The sequence below is a fragment of the Puma concolor genome, chromosome E4, assembly GCF_028749965.1.
Source record: "Puma concolor isolate L17-30 chromosome E4, mPumCon1.1.hap2, whole genome shotgun sequence".
NCBI lineage: Eukaryota > Metazoa > Chordata > Mammalia > Carnivora > Felidae > Puma > Puma concolor.
Genome location: NC_141683.1, coordinates 46,450,376 through 46,469,695, shown reverse-complemented (window position 1 = coordinate 46,469,695; position 19,320 = coordinate 46,450,376). Strand labels below are relative to the sequence as shown.

At 48.7% G+C, this 19,320-nt stretch overlaps 1 protein-coding gene and 1 pseudogene across 1 annotated transcript in view; one reads left to right on the top strand and one right to left on the bottom strand.

The window, feature by feature from the left end:
- Positions 1-1,005: 1,005 nt before the first annotated feature.
- On the top strand, positions 1,006-2,521 carry LOC112857941 (serine/threonine-protein kinase PLK1 pseudogene; annotated as a pseudogene).
- A 13,058-nt stretch (positions 2,522-15,579) lies between these two features.
- CE4H1orf21 (chromosome E4 C1orf21 homolog) overlaps positions 15,580-19,320 on the bottom strand; it is a 230,421-nt gene continuing 226,680 nt past the window's right edge. The window contains exon 7 of the mRNA XM_086693884.1: positions 15,580-18,070. Coding sequence (XP_086550010.1) covers positions 17,971-18,070 — 100 coding nt within the window. The 3' untranslated portion in view covers positions 15,580-17,970. The remainder of the gene's footprint in view (positions 18,071-19,320) is intronic.

Sequence of the window (19,320 nt, the reverse complement as noted above, 5' to 3'; positions counted from 1 at the left end):
CAGTAAACTGGTCAATTTTCAACTAGGCTGAGGGTTGAGGAGCCTATGAGTCTCACCGTCTCTTCTGATCCTAGGATGCAGTGAGATGAGGCATCGCTGTGGTGATAGAAACACCACCCTGGAATGTACCCAAGGCTCCAGGGACCACCATTTTGTCCTGAGAGGAAAGCCAGCCTCCTCCTTCAGGGGAACTGTGTGTCTGCGATGGTGAGGTACAACCTCACAACTCAGGCCCAAGACCAGCTGTTTTAGGCATTTCCAAACAGCCACCCTTCCCTTGTTTGTCCAGAGCAAAGTTCGTGTGGTTTTGGAAAAGTAGTCTTACTCAGAGCCCAAGAACACCACAGGCCCCAGGAAGAGAGTATTCTGGGAAGGGGTTGAGGAGAGGCGCTGAGAAAGCCAGGGCGGAGGCACAATCTTCTGGAAGCATTGCCACCACGAGTGGGAGGTCTTCCAAATGGAATATCCAGAGCTGAGGCCACGATTGCCGCACGGCTCCCCTGGGGCGCACCCTCAGAAAGCTGCAGTTCGGCGGCAGAATTGTTGCCTGTTCTTTATACTGTGAATTGTTAGCAGCTTCTAAATAGACCATTCATTTTTCCTTTTAGCACAGAAGGGTCTCACAACTCCAACTACCACCACAGGCTTGAGTATTTCAAATCAAAACATTCCCCGAACCACAGCCCTCGGGTGAGATGCAGGGCTGGCCAAGAGTTTGGAGTAAAAACAACCCCCCACCAGCCTGGAAATCACTGGGTACACAAGAGGCTGGGGCACCTTGCTCGCACGGGCTGGGAGCCTGAGCATTTTACCAGAATTAATCTGATAAAGCTACCTTCTCTACCTGCCTCCACTTCCCCTCTGCCCCAGGAAAGAAACCCATTCCAGGACCTGGATCCCAGGGGGAGTGGGGTGTGGGGAACAGAGTGGGACAGCCTAGGGCACCTGGAGAACCTGAGCCATTCCCTCCTTAATTATGGAAAAAAATAAAAGAGGCTTTTGTAACCACTGCCCCCACCCCCCCGAACCCCCGCGGTTGGGTTTGAATCAGGGAGCTGCGGATCAGTGCCAAGCCTCAGCTCAGAGCCTACTAGGTCCGCTGAACAACTCCGGGAACAGCAGTGCGGTGGCAGCTGCAGGGAAGCCAGCCCCAGTCAACCTGGCGAAGCCGGGATCCCAGCAGTTTCGGCTCCTGGGGCCTTGGCCGCAGCCCAGCTGGTGAAGGAGATCCAGGAGGTCCTAGTGGACCCTCGCAGTGTGGCGGTTGCTTTGTGGGAAAGGGTGGCTTTATCAAGTGCTTTGAAATCTAGGTCTCAGGCACCAAGAAGGTATTTGCAGGCAAGATCTTGCCGAAGTCGCTGCTGCTGAAGCCACTCCAGAAGGAGAAGACGCCCACGGATATTGGCATTCACCACAGCCTCGTCCACCAACACGTCATGGGCTCCATGGCTTTTTTGACTACAACAACTTGTGTTGGAGCTCTGCTGCTGGAGATCTTGGGGGAGGAAAGCACCGAGCGAGCCCGCGGCCCGCTACTACCTGTGGCAGATGGTCCCTGGCTGCTACCACCTGTACCGAAACTGGGTTAATCACTGGGACCTCAAGCTGGGCTAACTCCTACTCAGTGAGGATCTGGGGGCGAAAATAGGGGATTCTCACTGGCAACCAAAGCCGAGTATGACAGGGAGAGAAGGAAAACCCTGCGGTGCTGAGCCAGAGGGCACAGTTTGGAAATGGACACGTGGTCTATTGGATGAGTCGTGTATACCTTGTCAGCGGGCAAACCACCTTTTGAGACTCTTGCCTAACAGAGACCTCACAAGAATGAATACACTATTCCCACGCACATCGACCCCATGGCCACCTCCTTTGTTCACAAGATGCTTTGGACAGATCCCACTGCCCGTCAGGCCACTCAAGAGCTGCTCCATGATGACTTTTTTTTTTTTTTAATGTTTAGTTTGGAGAGAGAGAGAGAGAGAGAGAAAGAGAGAGCAGGGGAGGGGCAGAGAGAGAGGGAGACACAGAATCCAAAGCAGGCTCCAGGCTCTGAGCTGTCAGCACAGAGCCTGACGTGGGGCTCGAACTCACAAACCTTGAGGTCATGACCTGAGCTGAAGTCAGATGCTTAAACAACTGAGCCACCCAGGCGCCCCTCCATGCCTACTTCTTTACTTCCTGCTACATCCCCACCCTTGTCCACACCTGCCTCCTCATTCCACTGAGGTTTTCAGTTGTTCCCAGCAGCCTGGACCTGAGCAACGGGAAGCCTCTCATAATCCTCAGGGAAGGCGATGAAAACCCCAAGCCCCACCCCCCCGGGAAAGAGGGACTCGTGGTCTGGGGTACCTGTGAGGTGGTAGTCTGCCACCCTGGTGACACGTGTGAACAGCACGACGGCCGAGTGGTTACAAGCCAGGCCGCTGGGTCAGATGCCCTGATCCTGGCACTAGCACTTCCTTGCTGTGTGACCTTGAGCAAGTCACTCAATCTCTCTGAGGCACAGTTTTCCTCGCTGTAAAGTGAAGAATCAGCAGTTACTTTATAGGGGTTATTGGGAGGAGTTGGTGAGGAACATTTTGTCACTGGTCAATGAGTGACAGTGACAATTCGAAGGTGGAACACTGGGATCCAAATGACAGCTTTTATGCCCCACTTCCCTGGAATGATGCCGACTCTGCCAGTGTTTGAGAGACTCGGTTTCTACCAGGAAGCCCATCTCACCTGGGACTTGAGGGTGGGAACTCAGTGCTGACCACAGCCAGGTTTTAATGTAGGAAGAGGCTTCATTTTATGCTGGGGTCCTCCTACTTATTGCGATGACCCCATCTATTTGCTTATATATCAGAAGATCCTCAAGCTTTTTCCTTCCAATTGTGTGTCTGTGGTGGAGAGAGGAGAGGCGGGGAGAGGGGAGGTGTTTGAGGCCACCTCTGTGACCCCTGGCAGGAGCCAGAGGGGGCCTGGGGCACCAGAATACCACTGCATCAGCAGAGGCACAAATACCGGACAGATTATCCCAAGGATAAATCCCAAAGATTTAGGGTGACTTGATTTAAAGCTTCCCTTTCACCTTTTTTGGGCAAAGCCCTGGTAGTTGGGTGGGACTGAAAACAGACAGGGCCTTGTTAGGGACTTGAACTTGCGTGTGTACAATGACAGAGTTTCAGAAAGGGATTTCTCCTTCATATGCGCCTCCGGTCATGTGCCATCCAACCCGATCTTTAAGTGTAAAACTCCATTTGTATTCCAGTGTGATTGTCTCCTGGGGGCTCCAGCCTTGGTTTGCAGCCAATGAGAAACATTCAGGGGGGCCATGAGCTGACAACACAAGACTGTGGGGAACCGGCCAGCGTCCCTCTCAGCGTCCTCACCACACGGCTGGGCCCCTGGGGGGCAGGGTGATGGCGGATCTGCCTCTACAACCACTTTTCACTGGCTCTTCTCTGTGTTGGTGGTATTCACGGCTGCCAGTCCCTGGTAGGGACAGCAGAGCATGAGAACCTAGCGTCGGGTCAATTACCAAGTGTCCAGCATACCAATGACCAGAACCGTGTGAACAATTGGGGCAAGTGTTTGAAATTCCAGCCGTGAGCCCGGCTGCTCCATGTGGGGACAGGCATATGTCTTGGGTAACATCCCAGCTGGCAGTTTCCAAATTCTCCAGGAATTCAACCCTTGCAGCCCCCAGCTATAATAATGATAACAAGCCCCACCTCCTGCCCCACTAAAGGCACAGGGCATATAAATGCTGCTTTTCTGTTTATTCCGCTCAGGGGCTCCACGGAGAGGGCAGCACTCTTGCCTTCAGTCCCCTGAGACCAGGGACTCCTCCTGCACACAAAGCCTTTCCTCCGGACAGGGATCAGTTTTCCCTGAAGTTTGTCCATTTGGGGGGGAAGGGGTTCGTTTCCCGGATGCTGTGTTCCAGCCTGAATACACCTCCCACAATGAGAGGCGTCCTGAAGGCTGAGGGGCAGCAGCTCAGGGTCCGGGTAAAGCAGGGGCTGGCTGAGGCTGCTGCTTGAGATTAGCCACGAAGGGTAAACTTCCTGCCCGGGAGGGCCGAGCGGCCAGTGGAGGCAGCAGCTTTCCCATCGGGGTGTCTTCATGAAATTCTCTTTCTTTGGAACAATTGAGCAAAATCGTGCCTGGAAACCAGATGGAACCTGGAGGCCTTTCCCTCGCTTGAGTGCTTCATCGTCCAGGCGTTGACTCATTCTCTTGTCCCATATCAACAAGAGGGACGCCCTTTCTGTGTCATTGGGGAGTCCCCACCCATTCTCCCACTTGCCTTGCTCATTCTCCCCATCCAGAATGATCGCAGAGCTTCCCCCCCCCGAGTGCTCACAGCCTTGGAGTGTGTGTGTACAAACCGGCCCGCTACTGTTGTTTAACTCCTAACGGGCAGGGTTTATTTTGTTCAGTTTTGTTTGCTGGTGCCCAATTCAGTGGCATGCTGTGTAGACACATGGTTCTGGAATCCTCCCTGTACCTCACAGTTGCCTGGGGAGATATTTAAAAATGCTCAGCCCCACTCCCAGAAACCCTGATTTAACCGACCTGAGGTCGGGTGGTGATGGGCTGAAAAGCTCCCCTGGGGTGATTCCAGCGTGCAGCCATTGTTGAGATGTCTCCAGAGTAGAATATCAATAAAAACTAGCCTTAGAATGACCCAGTCAGACAGCTCTGCCCAAGTAGCACTTTCTCTTTTATTTATTAGTTTTTGAGGGAGGGCTGGATTCTCAACCCCTATCACATCTTGCATGTGTTCACTGTTCGTGACATTTATTTGAGCCATAAAACTCTCGGGGAACCAAGTTCTGGAAGGCTACTGGCAGGCATTTGTCCTGTGATGTTTGGAACTGCACTGAATATCTCCCTATGTCTGATGAAATTCCTGCCTCCGACACACAGGATTCTCTCACCTGTCCTCTGGGTTCATTCCATGCCTATCAAACCTCTTCCTCAACGTTTTCTAGACTGCAGGCCACACCTTCTGAGACTTGGTGGCAAGTGGTCGTGGGCTATTCTGAGGGGCTATGTGAGAGGTCCCAGGTGGGCCACACAGTCCCGGAGGGAGACCCATGTGGACAGGGTATTTTGTGCCAAACTGGAACACGCCCAAGGCCGGATGGAGTCTCACCCACGGCAAACGTGAGAGAAGTGGAATCAAAAAGTGAGGGTTGAGCCATTGCCAGGAGCTGAGGGGCTTCAAGGGAAGGCACAGTCCGGATCCGCCATCTATATGGGAGGGCTGGGGCGGAGACCATAGAAATGTGAGATGAAGAACACATTTGTCGTGCTACCAGAGCTCCTGGGGAAGGGAGATCCGCTCCCTGTCATACCTTGAATGCTCTCACTCGTGTCTGGCTGCAGCCTGAGTATAACCTGCTGCAGATGGTCACTGGGCTGAGGTGGCTCCTGGATCACTCATGTGTCCCTTTAAACATGATGAAATATTCCAAGTACACAGAAGAGTCTTTAGAGAATACCGTCCAAATAACACAGATACCCTATCTCCCCAAGTTTGCTTCAGCCATTTTTTTGTTAAGTAGACTCCATGCCAAGGCAGGGCTTAAACTCATGACCCCAAGATGAAGACCTGAACTGAGATCATGAGTTGGACTCTCAACCAACTGAGCCACCCAGGTGCCCCATCTTCAGCCAATTTTTAAAACGTTGTTAACCCTCCTCAGCACCATTTCCTTCCCTCTCTTCATACTCTGTTGCAATTGGTCTTTGTCTCTGCCATGCATGGTACTATACATTTCAGTATCCACACGTAATATACGACATGGTTTTGCAAGCTTTCCAAGTTTATATGCGTGTCATCATATGGTATCCTCTGAATGTTTTTCATTCACTGTTTTTGAGGCTTATCCATGTTGATACAAGATTGACTGCATTACTATTTATTTATCCTTTCTCTTTTTGATGGCCATTTAGGACTGTGTCTAATTCTTTTCGTTAGAAATAATGCTAAACATGATGTGAAATGTCTACTCTGGTACAAGTGTACTTGTGCACAGGTGTTCCACTCTCCCCCTGAATGCCCTTCTCCATGACCATTGCAGCTTTCAGACCCACTGCCCACCCACACTGGGCTCTGCTATGGGCTCAGCCTTTCTCAGCACTGGCGATTTGGCTCTCAGTCAGTGAATGTTTGCACTTGGCCTGGTTGCTGGGCACTTGGTGACCTAGTCTGACACCAGAACTCTCCATGGCTCAAGTCTCAGGGCTTCCACCCCAAACCCCACCACCATCTGGCCCATCCTGTAAGGGAGAGTTCTTTTTGTCAGGAAAGACTGGTGTATCTTGGAGCCATGAGGCAGGCTCTCATGCAAGTGGTCCATTTTAGATGGACCTCAAAGGAAGTTCAGTTTACGGTGATAGGGAAAAATGAAGAGTTTTCCAGACGAGGAGAGAACGGAAAGCAGAAGAGAATAAACACGACAGGGTAGTGTAGGGGCGAAGACCCGGCAAAGAGCAGACAGCCCTGTGGAAGCTGGTTCTGCTGGGGAGCAGGCAGCTGCATTTGTAATGCAAGGTGAGTGGAAGGAGTTAAAGCTTCATGTCTACCTCCCGATGACTCTGTGTGAGCATTCTGGCAAGAAGTGGTGGATGGGCATTGTCAGTGGCAGGGTGACAGTGGCGGGGAGAACCCTGGGAGAAGCACCCGTCCCCCACAGCCATCCCCTGGACCAGCCCCGAGCTTCAGGATTGCTCACTCCTAGCCTTGTGGTCTGCCGCCTTATTTTCCTCCAGCCCACTGAGAGTTAAGGCTCCGGGAAGCCAGGCCTTCTTCCGGGAAGTTAAGGCTTCCGGGAAGCCGTGGCTCACAGGCCACTTCTCACCCCTCTGGCCTCCATCTGAGAGAACTTGGGCAGCCACACGCGGGGTTCAGCCCAGCAATTACCAGGGACCTGGACGCTGATGTTGCTACCGAAGGCGTGGAGAGTGGACACCAAGGGGCAGTCTAGAGTCCTGTCAGCTGGACTCCTCTTCGACTTGAGGTTCAAGAGAAGCTCCCAAAGCCCCAATCTGGGGCACAGGAGAGAGACCAGCACATGTGTGGGGAGGGGTGGAGCAGGATTGGGGTTAGGGTGCTCTTTAAGCTTGGCAGGCCTTGTGATTTCCTTTTTTTTTTTGAAATTAAAAAAAATTTTTTAATATTATTTATTTTTGAAAGAGAGAAACAAAGCACAAGTGGGGTGGGGTCAGAGAAAGAGGGAGACACAGAATTTGAAGCAGGTTCCAGGCTCTGAGCTGTCAGCACAGAGCCCAAGGCAGGGCTCTAACTCATGAACCATGAGATCATGACCTGAGCTGAAGTCAGACACTTAACCGATTGAGCCACCCAGGTGCCCCTTGGCCTTGTGATTTCAAATGAACTTCCGCAGGAAGAAACAGGCTTGTTGTGTTTGAAAGAATTTACCCTGAGCAGAATCTTGGGTTTTTGCCTTGTTTGACAGCCCATAACACTCGCCTGTAAATCTGAACTTCCAGCTCTACTGCTTGCAGGAAAAAACCTGGGAATAGTTATCAACTCCTTCTCCTTGGCAGGCTGTCATCCTCCCACGCACCACCTCCACCCCAACTCGCACCTCCACACCATTAGGAAATCACAAGGCAAATATTCCCAAGGGCAAGGGTGGAGGGCAGAAGGCTGGCTGGGCTGGCTGATGGACCAGCATCAGACGTGAACAGGCTGATGCATCAGGGAGGACAGAGCCAAGGGCAAGTGCTTTTGACTTCATGCTTGGAGGCTGTGTGTATGTGTATGTGTGTGTGTGTGTGTGTGTGTGTGTGTGTGTGTGTATTTCTCTTTGGTAGAGCCTGAAAGGCCAGTGTAGTTGAGAGAATCGATTTTTTTGAGCCTCCCATACGTGACAGGTACTCACCGAGTTGGAGGCGGGCAGGAGAGAGACTGTAAGGTACCTGCCTCATTTTTCGTGCTGCTTCTCCTGCATTTGACTTTGAAGAGGGGCATTCTGTAAGTCCTCATGTCCCTGCCCCCCTATTTGGGAGACCCCAGTGCCTGGCATACACTGTGCAATGAACACACATGGGCTGGCTGAGTGCCTTCATGAAGCAGGTGGTTGTTCATTGAATGTTTACTATGGGATCTCCTCAGATCAAACCTATGAGAAAAGTGTCATTTTTTACTGATGAGGTGCATTAGGCTCAGGAAGGTTAAGTGACTTGTCCAAGGTCTTGCAGCTAGGAAGTCATGTGTGTGCACATGTATGTGTGTAATGGGGAGAGTGAGTGGAGATGTACAAGAGATTTAAAAGGCTCATGGCATGATTTTTTATTATTGCTCATTCTTGCACCTTCATCAAACCCGTGAATTTGTGCATTTGTAGAAGCTGACGGGATTGAGTGGGCTGTCCCTGGAAACTGGGGACAATGAAGACAAAGTTGGGGGCTTTCCAAGTGGGTCCTGGATGCAGTACATATCTGCAAAATCAGAACTTGAAAGAATGGATAGGAGAAGCCCTGTGTACCGAGAATAGGGAAGAAGAGAGACACAGGGAGGGACAACAGGGACAAGATCTGTGACATTTAAATGGCCCCCTCCTGGAGATCCAGGAAAGAAGAAAGGCACAAAAAAAGAACAAAGCCAGGTCAACTGTTAAAAATTATTTAATAGAAAGTCCAAAGTCAAAATGTAACAATAAACAAAAATACACATGTATAAATATGTATATATAATTAGACCTGTACACTTTCTCAGACCCTTTTCAAAATGGAACAGAATCATCATTACATCTTGGTGGTCAAATCAACAATAATATTCGAGCGATGTGGCTGCTGAAGCAGTTGGAGGGTTCAAAGAATTCCAATCATGAAAGAGCCAGGGATGTCGCCAAACGTCCTCTTCTGGAGACCCAGAGAGGGAAGATGAGCAATCCCACGACTCTGGACAGTGTACCTGATCTTTTCTTAGCACCTGTAGCCACGACTGTCTGGGTTAGCTTTCCGGTCGGGCAGGTTTTTAATTCTTTAAATTATGTTGTGTGAAGAGTTTGCTTGCCCTGTCTCCCAGGTCAGAAGCTCCTGGGGATTTTATCTTAAGACCTTCTTATTCCGCAGGCCAAGCGCCAGCACGGTGGTTTGGGATGGACTCCATCAAGGTGTGCAGCTTTGCTCTTAAAACAGTAGTGTCCAAAGTGGGTGTGCACATCCCAGGGGGGTATTTGAGGTCCCCCTCAGGTGTTCAGAGAGAAAATACCAGAACCTCTGTTTATGATATTTTTTTTTATCTTATTCTTTTAAGATTTCTATGTTGTATACTTTTTATAATGTGTCTAATATATTAGTACAGGAGTATTATGAATATGCGCTTTAAATAAATTTCTAAACATACAGAGGAGGTGCTTCTCACAGAGTTTTTGCTGATAGGCATGTGCGGTGGAAATAACGGGCACCCACTGCTTTACAGAGTTCATGTGCATGCAGAGAGCTGGGGAGCCTGCCCAGCTGGGCTCCCGTGCCCGCCCGAGGAAGCTTTGCAGGTGCTCAGAAAGGCGATGCCCCGAGTCACCTCTCAGACACAACTGAGAGCTGATGCCTCCTGATCCTGCCACTATTATCTCCCGTGAATGTAAGGCCCTTCTCCCAAATAAAACACAATACGCGGAACAAACAGCCACTGACAACCAGCAAGGAGGCATTTGGATCTTTTCCCAGGGACAGTGAGGGAACTAGACCAGAGCTGACAATGGGGAGAGGATGCCCTAAGGCAAACCTCGCCATATCCCATGACCACCCCCTACTGCCACCGAGGGGACCCTCCAGGACCTTGATTTTAAGGTAGGTGAGTGTGAGGCCAAAGGTTCTTCAATTTCCGACGTCATGATAACCGCGGGCCAAATTCTAATTGAAACAGGCCAGGCCTGTGGGACATTTGAGTGGGAACCACAAGACATCGAATTAGAAATTCCTCAGCAAGGAGCTAGAGGAGCATCTGGGAAAAGGGTGGGTGTTTGAGCTCAAATCTTTCCAAGGTTCAGAAGGCTGGTGTTGCTGTAGAATATGCCAAGGCTGCACCCAGGAGGCAGGTGTGGGGGTTTTGCAAGAGGTCAGTCCCCAGGAATATTCAGAACCCTTTGGGGTCCCCGAGCAGAAGACCAAACCGTACCTTCGGCCCCTAATTCCTCCAGCCTCTTGGGGAAACCAGCACTTGTTCGAGCCTTTTCTTAAGTTTCTAGAAACTGTGCTGCCTCATAGCTAGTATTTTGATTCATCGAATTCTTTCTCTTCTCTTTCTAAAATTTCTAATCATTTGTGGGGATGGGGGAGGGCAGAACCCAATGCTCTGAACTCTGAATGGGTTCTCTGGAAAACCGAGAAGGCACTGTGAATTGTCTCCACAGACAGACTGCTTCTCCCAAGCCTCCCTGCCTCATGACCGGAAGGTGCAGAGCTCTGAACTCTGGTGGCTCCTCGGTCCCCGTGAGGTCCATGGCAGCTGTCTAGGCCTGCAGGTATTTTCCATGTGCATACATTCCATTTGTGCTTTTTTTTTTTTTTTTTTTTAATATCCCCTTTCTTTGGCAGGATTCAGGTAGGTACTCCGGACAGAGCAAAGGCTTGGCCACAGGGCGTGACCTAACTCGGTGAAAGGCTGGCCGAGCGCAGCAGCCTTTGGGTAGAATGAATGAAGGGGTCACACTAGGCCAGCCAGCCCTCTGCTGCTTCCCATGTGTTCAGCTTAGGGCACACCCTCATCACAGGGTCTAGGCCAGCCTCCTCCCAAGAGGTATTCTTAACCTTCGTGGCTCCACGGACAGGTCAGGATGGCCAGGCAGTGTGCCCTGTATGCCTCTAAGCAAGATCTAGCCCAGGTTAAAGCCCTTGAATGCAAACAGCTTTTGGCGGGAGGACAAGGTGCTGGGGTGGGGTGGGGGCAGAGGCAGAGGACACCTGGGAATGAATCATCTCAGCGAGCAACTGTGAGCTTTCACAGCAAGAGGGCCGAGCCTGGCCCTGGTGCTGCCCACACTTACCTCTCTGGGTGACCTCAGCAGTGACCTCTGACTCGGAGGGCAGAGCATGGCCTATAGCTCTTCTTTAACCCCCCACCCCAGGTCCACCGTGAAGCCTCTGAGGCCCTCTGCGACCGGCCAGCTGACTGCTTGTCCTCACCCTCTTTCCTCGACTCCTCAGCTCCCAGCTTCAGCGACTTTACCCCGACAGCCTACGCTGTCTCTCCTTTGGGCTGAGACCCACGCTGTTCCCTCAGCGTAGAAGGCCCTTTGCAACGCTCTCCCTCAGTCCTCTAACAAACTTGAGCTTTGATGTCACCTCTTTCGGGGAGCCCCTGATTCTCCAAGCCGGTCGGCTCTTACTCTGAGATGCTCCCGCAGCACCCAGTACTGATCCCACAGTGTCTTCCCAACTAATGGCAGGCTCCTTGAGGGCAGGAGCTATGTTTGGCTCAACCGGGTATTGCTGGCAATTAGCTCAGTGCCTGGAGTATACTGTGCGCTCTATAAACACTGAATGCATGAGTCCTCAACACTGGAGAAGGCAATGCTAAACATGCTACATCTGGGACAACCTGGAGGAAGGGCCCCAAATCCTACAGGAAGGGGCTCCAGCACTGGTGTTGGAGCATCCTAGTGGAACTGCCGAAATGCCAGTCAAGGTCACACTGGATGAACAGGAGAGCATGTAGGAAACGCTGTAGATGCAAATGGCTGGACGAGGCACATACCCTGAGGGATGAATCCTTTATGCACCACAGATAGGGAAAGGAGGCCAGCCACGATATCCAGGCTAGAAGCCCAGGTAAGTCAAACATGTCAGCGGCAGGGCAGCCTGGTCCAGAGGGGGCACAGGGTGAGGTGACCAGCAGACCTCTATCCTTCTGTTTCAGTCTAACTCAAACTTTCACGACAGGGATCACCAGCGTTTCCTGTTTTGTCATTACTAGAGTTACACCAATACTTTCCTAGATGTCATCTTAGAGATTACAAAAAGCAAAATACAGCTTTTCCTTGAAGTATTTCAATGATAAAGTAGTTATATTTTCTTTCTCTATGCATCTTTGTGCATGTGCACGTGAGCGTGTGTGTGTGTGTGTGTGTGTGTGTGTGTGTTAAGAAAATAGATCCAAATTTAGAGTCCTAATAAGGCAGCTGCCTGATTCTGTTCCAGGGAAATAGATATGAATTTTTAAAAATAAATTTGCATCTTGTTTTGAATGGAAAAGCTGGCTTGAAATCTATTGTGAAGCTTCCCTTCCCTCGCTCACTTGACTGTCAAGAAAGAACAGTCCCTGAAGGTCTGGACGGAAATGCCCAAAACACAGGGGCTGTTCGATCACCTCTGGGTCTAGGCCAAGTGGTCCCTAAGGTGCCAGAGCTATTTTCAATCCTAGGGACCCTAAGGCAGTTCTGGCTGAGTTTATGGAGTTCTTTTTACTGCCTCTAAGTCTTACTCAATCAAGTTCAAAGCCTTGGACTAAAAATAACTCCTAGAAAGGGAAAAACAGAGAATTCTGGGTAGAGGCAGAAGACAGTATTAGAATGAGGCCTTTGGTTTAGGAATGAATCTTGCTGAATTAAAGCCATTTCTCTGGTGTAAGAGAGAAGAGCCATTTCCCACGTTATCTTGAAGGAATTTGACAGCTGCCGGGTTTGAAGGAGGTGAGATCTTGGGGATAGTTTTCACAGGAAAACTGAACTTAGCACCCCCTCTACACAAGGAAATTCTTTTGATTCTTTCAACCCAAGTGAGGGTAGGGGTGGGTCCCCTCTAGGCAGCACCTTTAACAGTTGCCATGGAGACGTGAGTCATCTTCTATCGAGGATGTGCCTTTAGAAGCAAGGAAAGGAACTCTGGGGAATTCTTGGGCTCTTCTGACCTTGGACAAGTTATTTAAATGACTATTCAAGTCACTACATGACTATCCAAAACATTAAAGTCTTGAGAGAGATTCACATCTAGTTTCAGTGCTTATACTAGCCTGGAAAATACAGACCCCGGTTCAAACATCAAAAAGAGACATCAAGACCTAGCCCACAAGAAAGGATTGTAAGTCAATGGTCGAGGCCTTTCCTCTACCTTTGGAGCTCAGATTCTCTCCCACACTTCTCTGCAAGGTTAAGGCTTTTCACCTTAAAATGGTGCAGCCTGTGATGAAATAAGCCTGGGGAGCCAGGGAAGGAAATCAAGCATTCAAAGGCCTGTTCTGGCCGCATCTGGTGTTTGCAGAAGTCCCAGGTTCCTTTTCCAGATGCTGTCAGGATTCCAAGAAGAGAGACCTGTGCTTAAATTCTCAAAGCCTTTTTCTTGTGGACCCTACACTCCTGTTAGCCAGTGGCCTCTCCTGTTTGTGGGCAGCTCATCAGATACGGGAAGGCCAAAGAAAACATTCCCCATGGCAAAGCTAGCTGGTGACGAGCCAAAGAGAGAGTCTGGAAGGTAGATACCCTCAAAGGGTTGTTTTCACAGTGTTGCAAAGGGCATAGTAATGATAAAAAATTCGGAAAATACTTGAATGACATCTTTCCTTCTTTCAACATGGGCATTTATGTTGGATAGATGCATTCTGTACTTACGATACACTACTTAGAACACGAGGGGAACAGATTCGCTTCACAGGATTATGGTGAGGATTATACGAGACAATTATACAATGCCTAGCACAGTATCTGGCACAGAGTTGAGTATAATTAATAAATATTAGTTCCTTTTCCTCTTTCCCCAAGATTAGGATTAGATCCCAGATAAGGTACAAGAGTCTCCTGAAAGACGTGGTATAGATAGTCTTCAGGTTTGTCACAAAAGTAAATATATTCACCCACCATCTTCATTTTCTGCTGTAGCCTTTTGACCCTTTCCCAGAGACACACATAAAGGTGACTGAAGGACATATTTTCCCCTTGGAAAAACAGGTCCATTCATTGGCAAAAGGCAACCCATACAACTCATTCACAAAATTCCAAAGGTTTATTGCAAGGACAGTTGCCGCGGTGTGAAAGCCGACAGCCTTATCCAGCTTCACACCAGCGCGTGGGGGTCTAGCAGTCCACACGTGACTTCCAGAAGCCAATGTTCCTGCTTCCTGCCACCTTTTCATCATGCCTCTAAATATATATTCCCTTTCCTCGACCCGGTCTTCTTTTCCTTCTGGCGTTTCAAGCAACTTAACAAAAAGCTTTATTTCTGAGAGGTACAAAGAAATAAAGCTCTGAGAATGCCTTCCAGGGGCAGAAGCATGGAAGGCAGATTTTATGTAAAATTATACAGTGCAATCTAATATGCCTTTTTTTTTTTTTTTTTTTAATTTGGGAGTTGGGAGGAGGGAGGCTGCCTTAGACACCAATCGTTTTGCCTTTCATATAGAACATACTAGAGTCCCGGAGTCCAAGATTCAGAGTCAGTATTTTCTTGGAATAAGAATTTGATCATTTTTCTTCCTAGGAAACCAACATATTTAACGGAGTTTCTTTTCTAAGGCCAGTAGAGATGGAGCGCTCTTAAAATCCTTGCCTAATGTCTGAGCAGAATTTGTAATCAATATGCTGGCCTGCATCACAGGCTCTGAGGTAAAATTCATGAGAGGTATAATTTCTGCTTTTAGCGGGCTTATGGGAGAGTCTGGCCCTCAGAGGAAGAAAGTCTTGATGAGGTTGGGAGGAGGACAGAGGTGCAACTCAAAGCAGGATGGCATCAAATGGGGCCAGGAAGGGGGCGCCACTGTCCCTGGGCTGCTCCTGGGGGCTCTGAGGTCACAGGCGGGTCACTTCGGACTCTGGGGGCGCCCCTGACTTGCGGCAGCGCCAGTGCAGAGCCCAGACGACCTGAGGCTACTCCTCCACCAGCTCATCTCATCTCTTATTCGAGTCAGAGACGCCCCGTCTCAGACCAGGGGCTCTGCAGAGGGGGAGAGACCTGTCTCCCAGCGGGCCTGTGGGTGGCCACCGAGGGCTGACCTAGTTTCCTCGTCTCTGGACTTTGTACTGTTCTTTGTCCCTAAATAGACCATAACACGGCTCTATGCTCCAGCCTGGGGCTAGCAGGCATTGCTGAGGTAAAAGCTTCTTTTGAGGTTCTCTGCCAGTAACAAATGCGTATTCAGTTATGACAGCAAGGACTCCAGAATCTTGAATCTCCGCCAACCAAAAGAAAGCAGCGCATATACTGCTGAACTTTTACAACTCCACAACTTAGAACACATAAAGCGTGTGTAATCCAGCTGTAAATCTTGTTGGCAGTCGGCCCCACCCACTGGCCGCCAGGCAGCTGGATTTTGAATTGCATCCGGCACTTGGCCATGCTATCAACTCTCTCTGCTAAAAGCTTCTCAGTCCATTTCTCATCCTTCCTTTTTCTACCTCCATCCGCCAGGCCACTCCCCTCCCTCCCTCCCTCCTTCCATCTCCCCGAGTCCTCAGCCAGCTGAAGCACTAGTTTCTGGATGATTCTTTTCATTGTATCTGAGACAATCTGCTTAATGTTCAGATACACTTGGGTGGGGGGGGGGGGAGGAGGGGAAAGGCAAAATATTTTTGCATTAGACCCTTTCAGAAGGCATAAAAAAAAATAAAGTACAAACACAAATCACTTGACACTTTTATGATTAAAGCCAACGATGGAAAACAGACAAGCTTTGTGTGCTGCTAACATAGTCAAGCATCTCATGCCAACCCACTCAACCACCCCATTTCTCAGATCTATTTCTAGATACACCGATGTGTATGCAGATTTCATCTGCAGATGAAATCACGTCTGCACATCAAAGAGTTAAACCCAGGAGACAGAACTCCAGGTGAAGAGGCCCTGGTTCATGGGAACAGGCTTCTAGTTTAATGAAACACTCAGAAGTCAAATTCCCAGGACACACTTAGTTCCGTGTACATGTGTCTGATGTCAAATGTTAAAAATGACTGGAAAAAAACGATACGAGCATGTTTTATCTTTGGGTAGAAGGCGGTGATTTTCTGGGAAGACACTCTCTGAGACACCAAACAGAGGAGTCACAGGGAAGATGCTTCGTGTCAGCATCATTGTTGCCTGGTAAGAATAGGAAATCATCTAACAGTAGGCCAAGTCCCGAATGGACAGGTTTCAGGTGGGGCTCAGCAGCTCATTTACGGTGGAGGAAAACTATTTTAGTCACTTGGCCAAAACCGTACAAAGGGAGGGAACTTAGAACCCTAGGCGACTTGACTCTCTCTGCATTTTTCTGCTTGAAGCAGGATAAAAAGCCTTAAATTTTGGCTGCATCTCTATTTATGTAACAACCACAGCTGCTCCCCAAAATAGCTGCTGTCGGCTGAAAGAATTAAGGGCTTTTGTTGCTAACATTTGAGTCCATTTTCTGTAGCACTTGACTGAGTTTCCTCTCCCTCACTGTTGTGCCCCTCGGTCTAAACAGAGATAAGGACTCGCACCATTAGCACATGGATGGATTGTAAAGTCAAGGCTCATCTCCTCAGCAAGTGCAAATTCAGCTTCTGATTCTGTTCCGTGGCAGGTGCTGCTTGGCTACCCAGGACAAATAACTACCCACCTTGGGAGGGTGGCAGTGCGGCTGATAAACCCCACGAGAGAGATACACCCAGTGCTCCTTCTGTGTTTCTGTGGGACAAACCCAAACCTAGCATAGCATTTAATAGGGTGCCCTTCCCTGACAGTAACAAAGAGAACCCTCATCAAAGCTATCAAACGCGTTAAAAAAATACAAAAGTTATTTTCTCCTTTTTGATTGCTATTTACTTGTGACAACATTTGTTAAAAATATTACTTCTGTCTTCGAGAAGAGATCATTCTCTTCATATAATATGGAAAAATAAACTCTACCAAACCCACAGTCAACATTCCCCCACCACTGCCCTGGGGCTTTGGCTTCTGCATCTCCAAATATCATCACCAGTGTCAACGTGCTACATTTCCAGTAGGCAGACGCTTTGCACTGTCCTAGCCAGTGCTGCAGGTAAGAGGAGGAGGAAGTGGCAAGGTTCATGGAACATTCTGAAGGGAGAGAGTGAGGACGGAGGATGGCTTATTTGCTAACGAAATGAAAGGTAACAGGGTGGTTTCAGGCCCTCCTAAAAAGTCGAGGGGTGTCCCCTCATCTCTTCTGACCACTGACAGCCTGCTAATGGGTGGTGGGTGACGGATGGGAGGGCAGGGAGCCACGAAGGTCAATTATCAGTGTCACTGCAAAGGAGGGCTCATCTTCTGCGCCCGGGATCATCGTGAAACACTGAACTGGATGAATGGGAGAAGACAAGGATACATAAAAACAGTAAAATGTTTATTTTCTTAGAAAAAAAAGTGGGGAAGAGGGATTCAAAATGATTGTGATCACACTTCCGTCTGCATCTGAGCAAAGCCAGTGTTGCAAGCTTAATCCTTGATTAAGATCCCTAGTCAATGACACCTGCTGCTCACTCCCACGTCACTCCGGGAGTCACGTCACAACATGCTTTTAATGGATAAGAGCTTCTCTACTTCTTCTTAGCAGAGAAACAAAGCTTGCCATAGCAACCATCCCATCTCCAAAGCGCAACACTGCCAGTGAGAAGCAAGGCTCTGGACCGCTCGGGAGAGACAGGGAGGGAGGGAGGAGAGAGGGAAGGAGACGCTTGTCTTAGAAGCGGAACAGTTCTACAACAGGAGTTGGATATCTGAGTTCACCACTACCTCATCTTATAGAAAATAGGTTGGAGAGCATCTGTAAAACCAACAGTATCTTTAAGGTGAAATTGCAGAATTTTGCTGCATACCTGGACACAAGAGAAGTGAAAAGTTGCAACAAGTTTTAACTAGCAGCAACAAAGAAAGTTCGAGAACGGTTTTCTGTTTGTTTGTTTGTTTGTTTGTTTTTAGCAATATTCCTTTGCAAGTTCATTAAGAAACACTGTAATTTAATGGGGCATACGATATGGAACGATCTTCGTTTGCTATAGTGCTGTTCGTTGAAGAGAACCGACCTTTGCAAAGATTTCAACTGGGGTGTAACTTATTTACACAGTAGTAGCTCCTGGTTTGAGTGGTCGAATTGGTGCTATGTGATATCCTCTTCTTCCGAACAGTAATCTCGACCCTTGAGGGGAAAAGAGAAGAATAGCGTGTGAGTGAGAAGTTCAAAGCAGAGTCCGAGACAAGTTACTCACCGGCAATTTTCTCTCAACGAGTCTGTCCCCTTGGAACAGAACTCAGGCTTTATCAGTGACTACTGGGCACAAGGTAGAGAAGGTGCAAATGCTTGTTGGCGGATTTATAAATGAACTATGCCTTGAGGCATGGAAGTTTTACCAAGTCCCAAATAAGCCCTTACTTTATATTGGTAAGAACTTATGTTAGGCACATACAAGACTCAGTCTTTCACCAAGAAATTACCAAATGGACGAACCATTCAGGAGACCAAGTTCTCATGAATAAGAGAAACTGAAATAAACAATGAACAAGCCACTTTTGTCTGGGGCTGGGGCTGCACATATTCTATGGTTACATCTCCATGCCTGGAATTTAGAATTTTACAGAAGGGGATGGTATAATCCAGGGATGTCGTAGTTTTAACCCACTCCCAATTAAAACAGGGGTTAAATCCCTGCCCCCACCCCCCCCCCCCCCCCCCGCCCCGCCAAAGATCCACTTAACTATGTATAACAGATCTGGGACTATGCTTGGTATGTGTAGGATGCACAAGAAAGCAAAAATGCTTTTGATTCATTTGCTACCAAAACAGGTTACTTGAGGCCTTGAGGACTACATACAGTCGTCACTTTTGAACATTTTCCTCCTCTCTCTAGTGGGTTATACACTCTATGAAGGCATGGTTAGGACTGGGATTTAGGCTCCACATCTGCCCCAGCTGGGTTGTCCTGGTCAGAGCATTCAGCTTCTCGGTCTGTAATCCCTCGAGACAGCACAGGAACAAAAGTATCTGCCCACCATGAGATCACAATATCATAGATAAGGGCTTTGTAAAAGGTCATGTGTATTAATAGTATTTGTATCCTTCAACCTTTTTCTTTCTGAATACACACTATGCATTTAAATTCTGAGGGGATACATTCCTTTAAAAACAGATTTCTCTACTTAACTGGAACTTATTCCTGAAAGTATCTAAAACAAAGAAAAAAACAATTTTGCATGAAACTATTTCGCAAACGTATTACAGGATTCTTTGTCATAATATCTGGATGCTGCAAATATTTCACATTGTCCTAATGGGTGAGCATCATCATAACGAATGACTGTACCATCTGACAGGGCAGTAATCCTGGCTCTGTGACTAGCTCTGGTGTCTTGACGGAGTCACCTCTCTGCATCTCAGTTTCCCCATCTGTA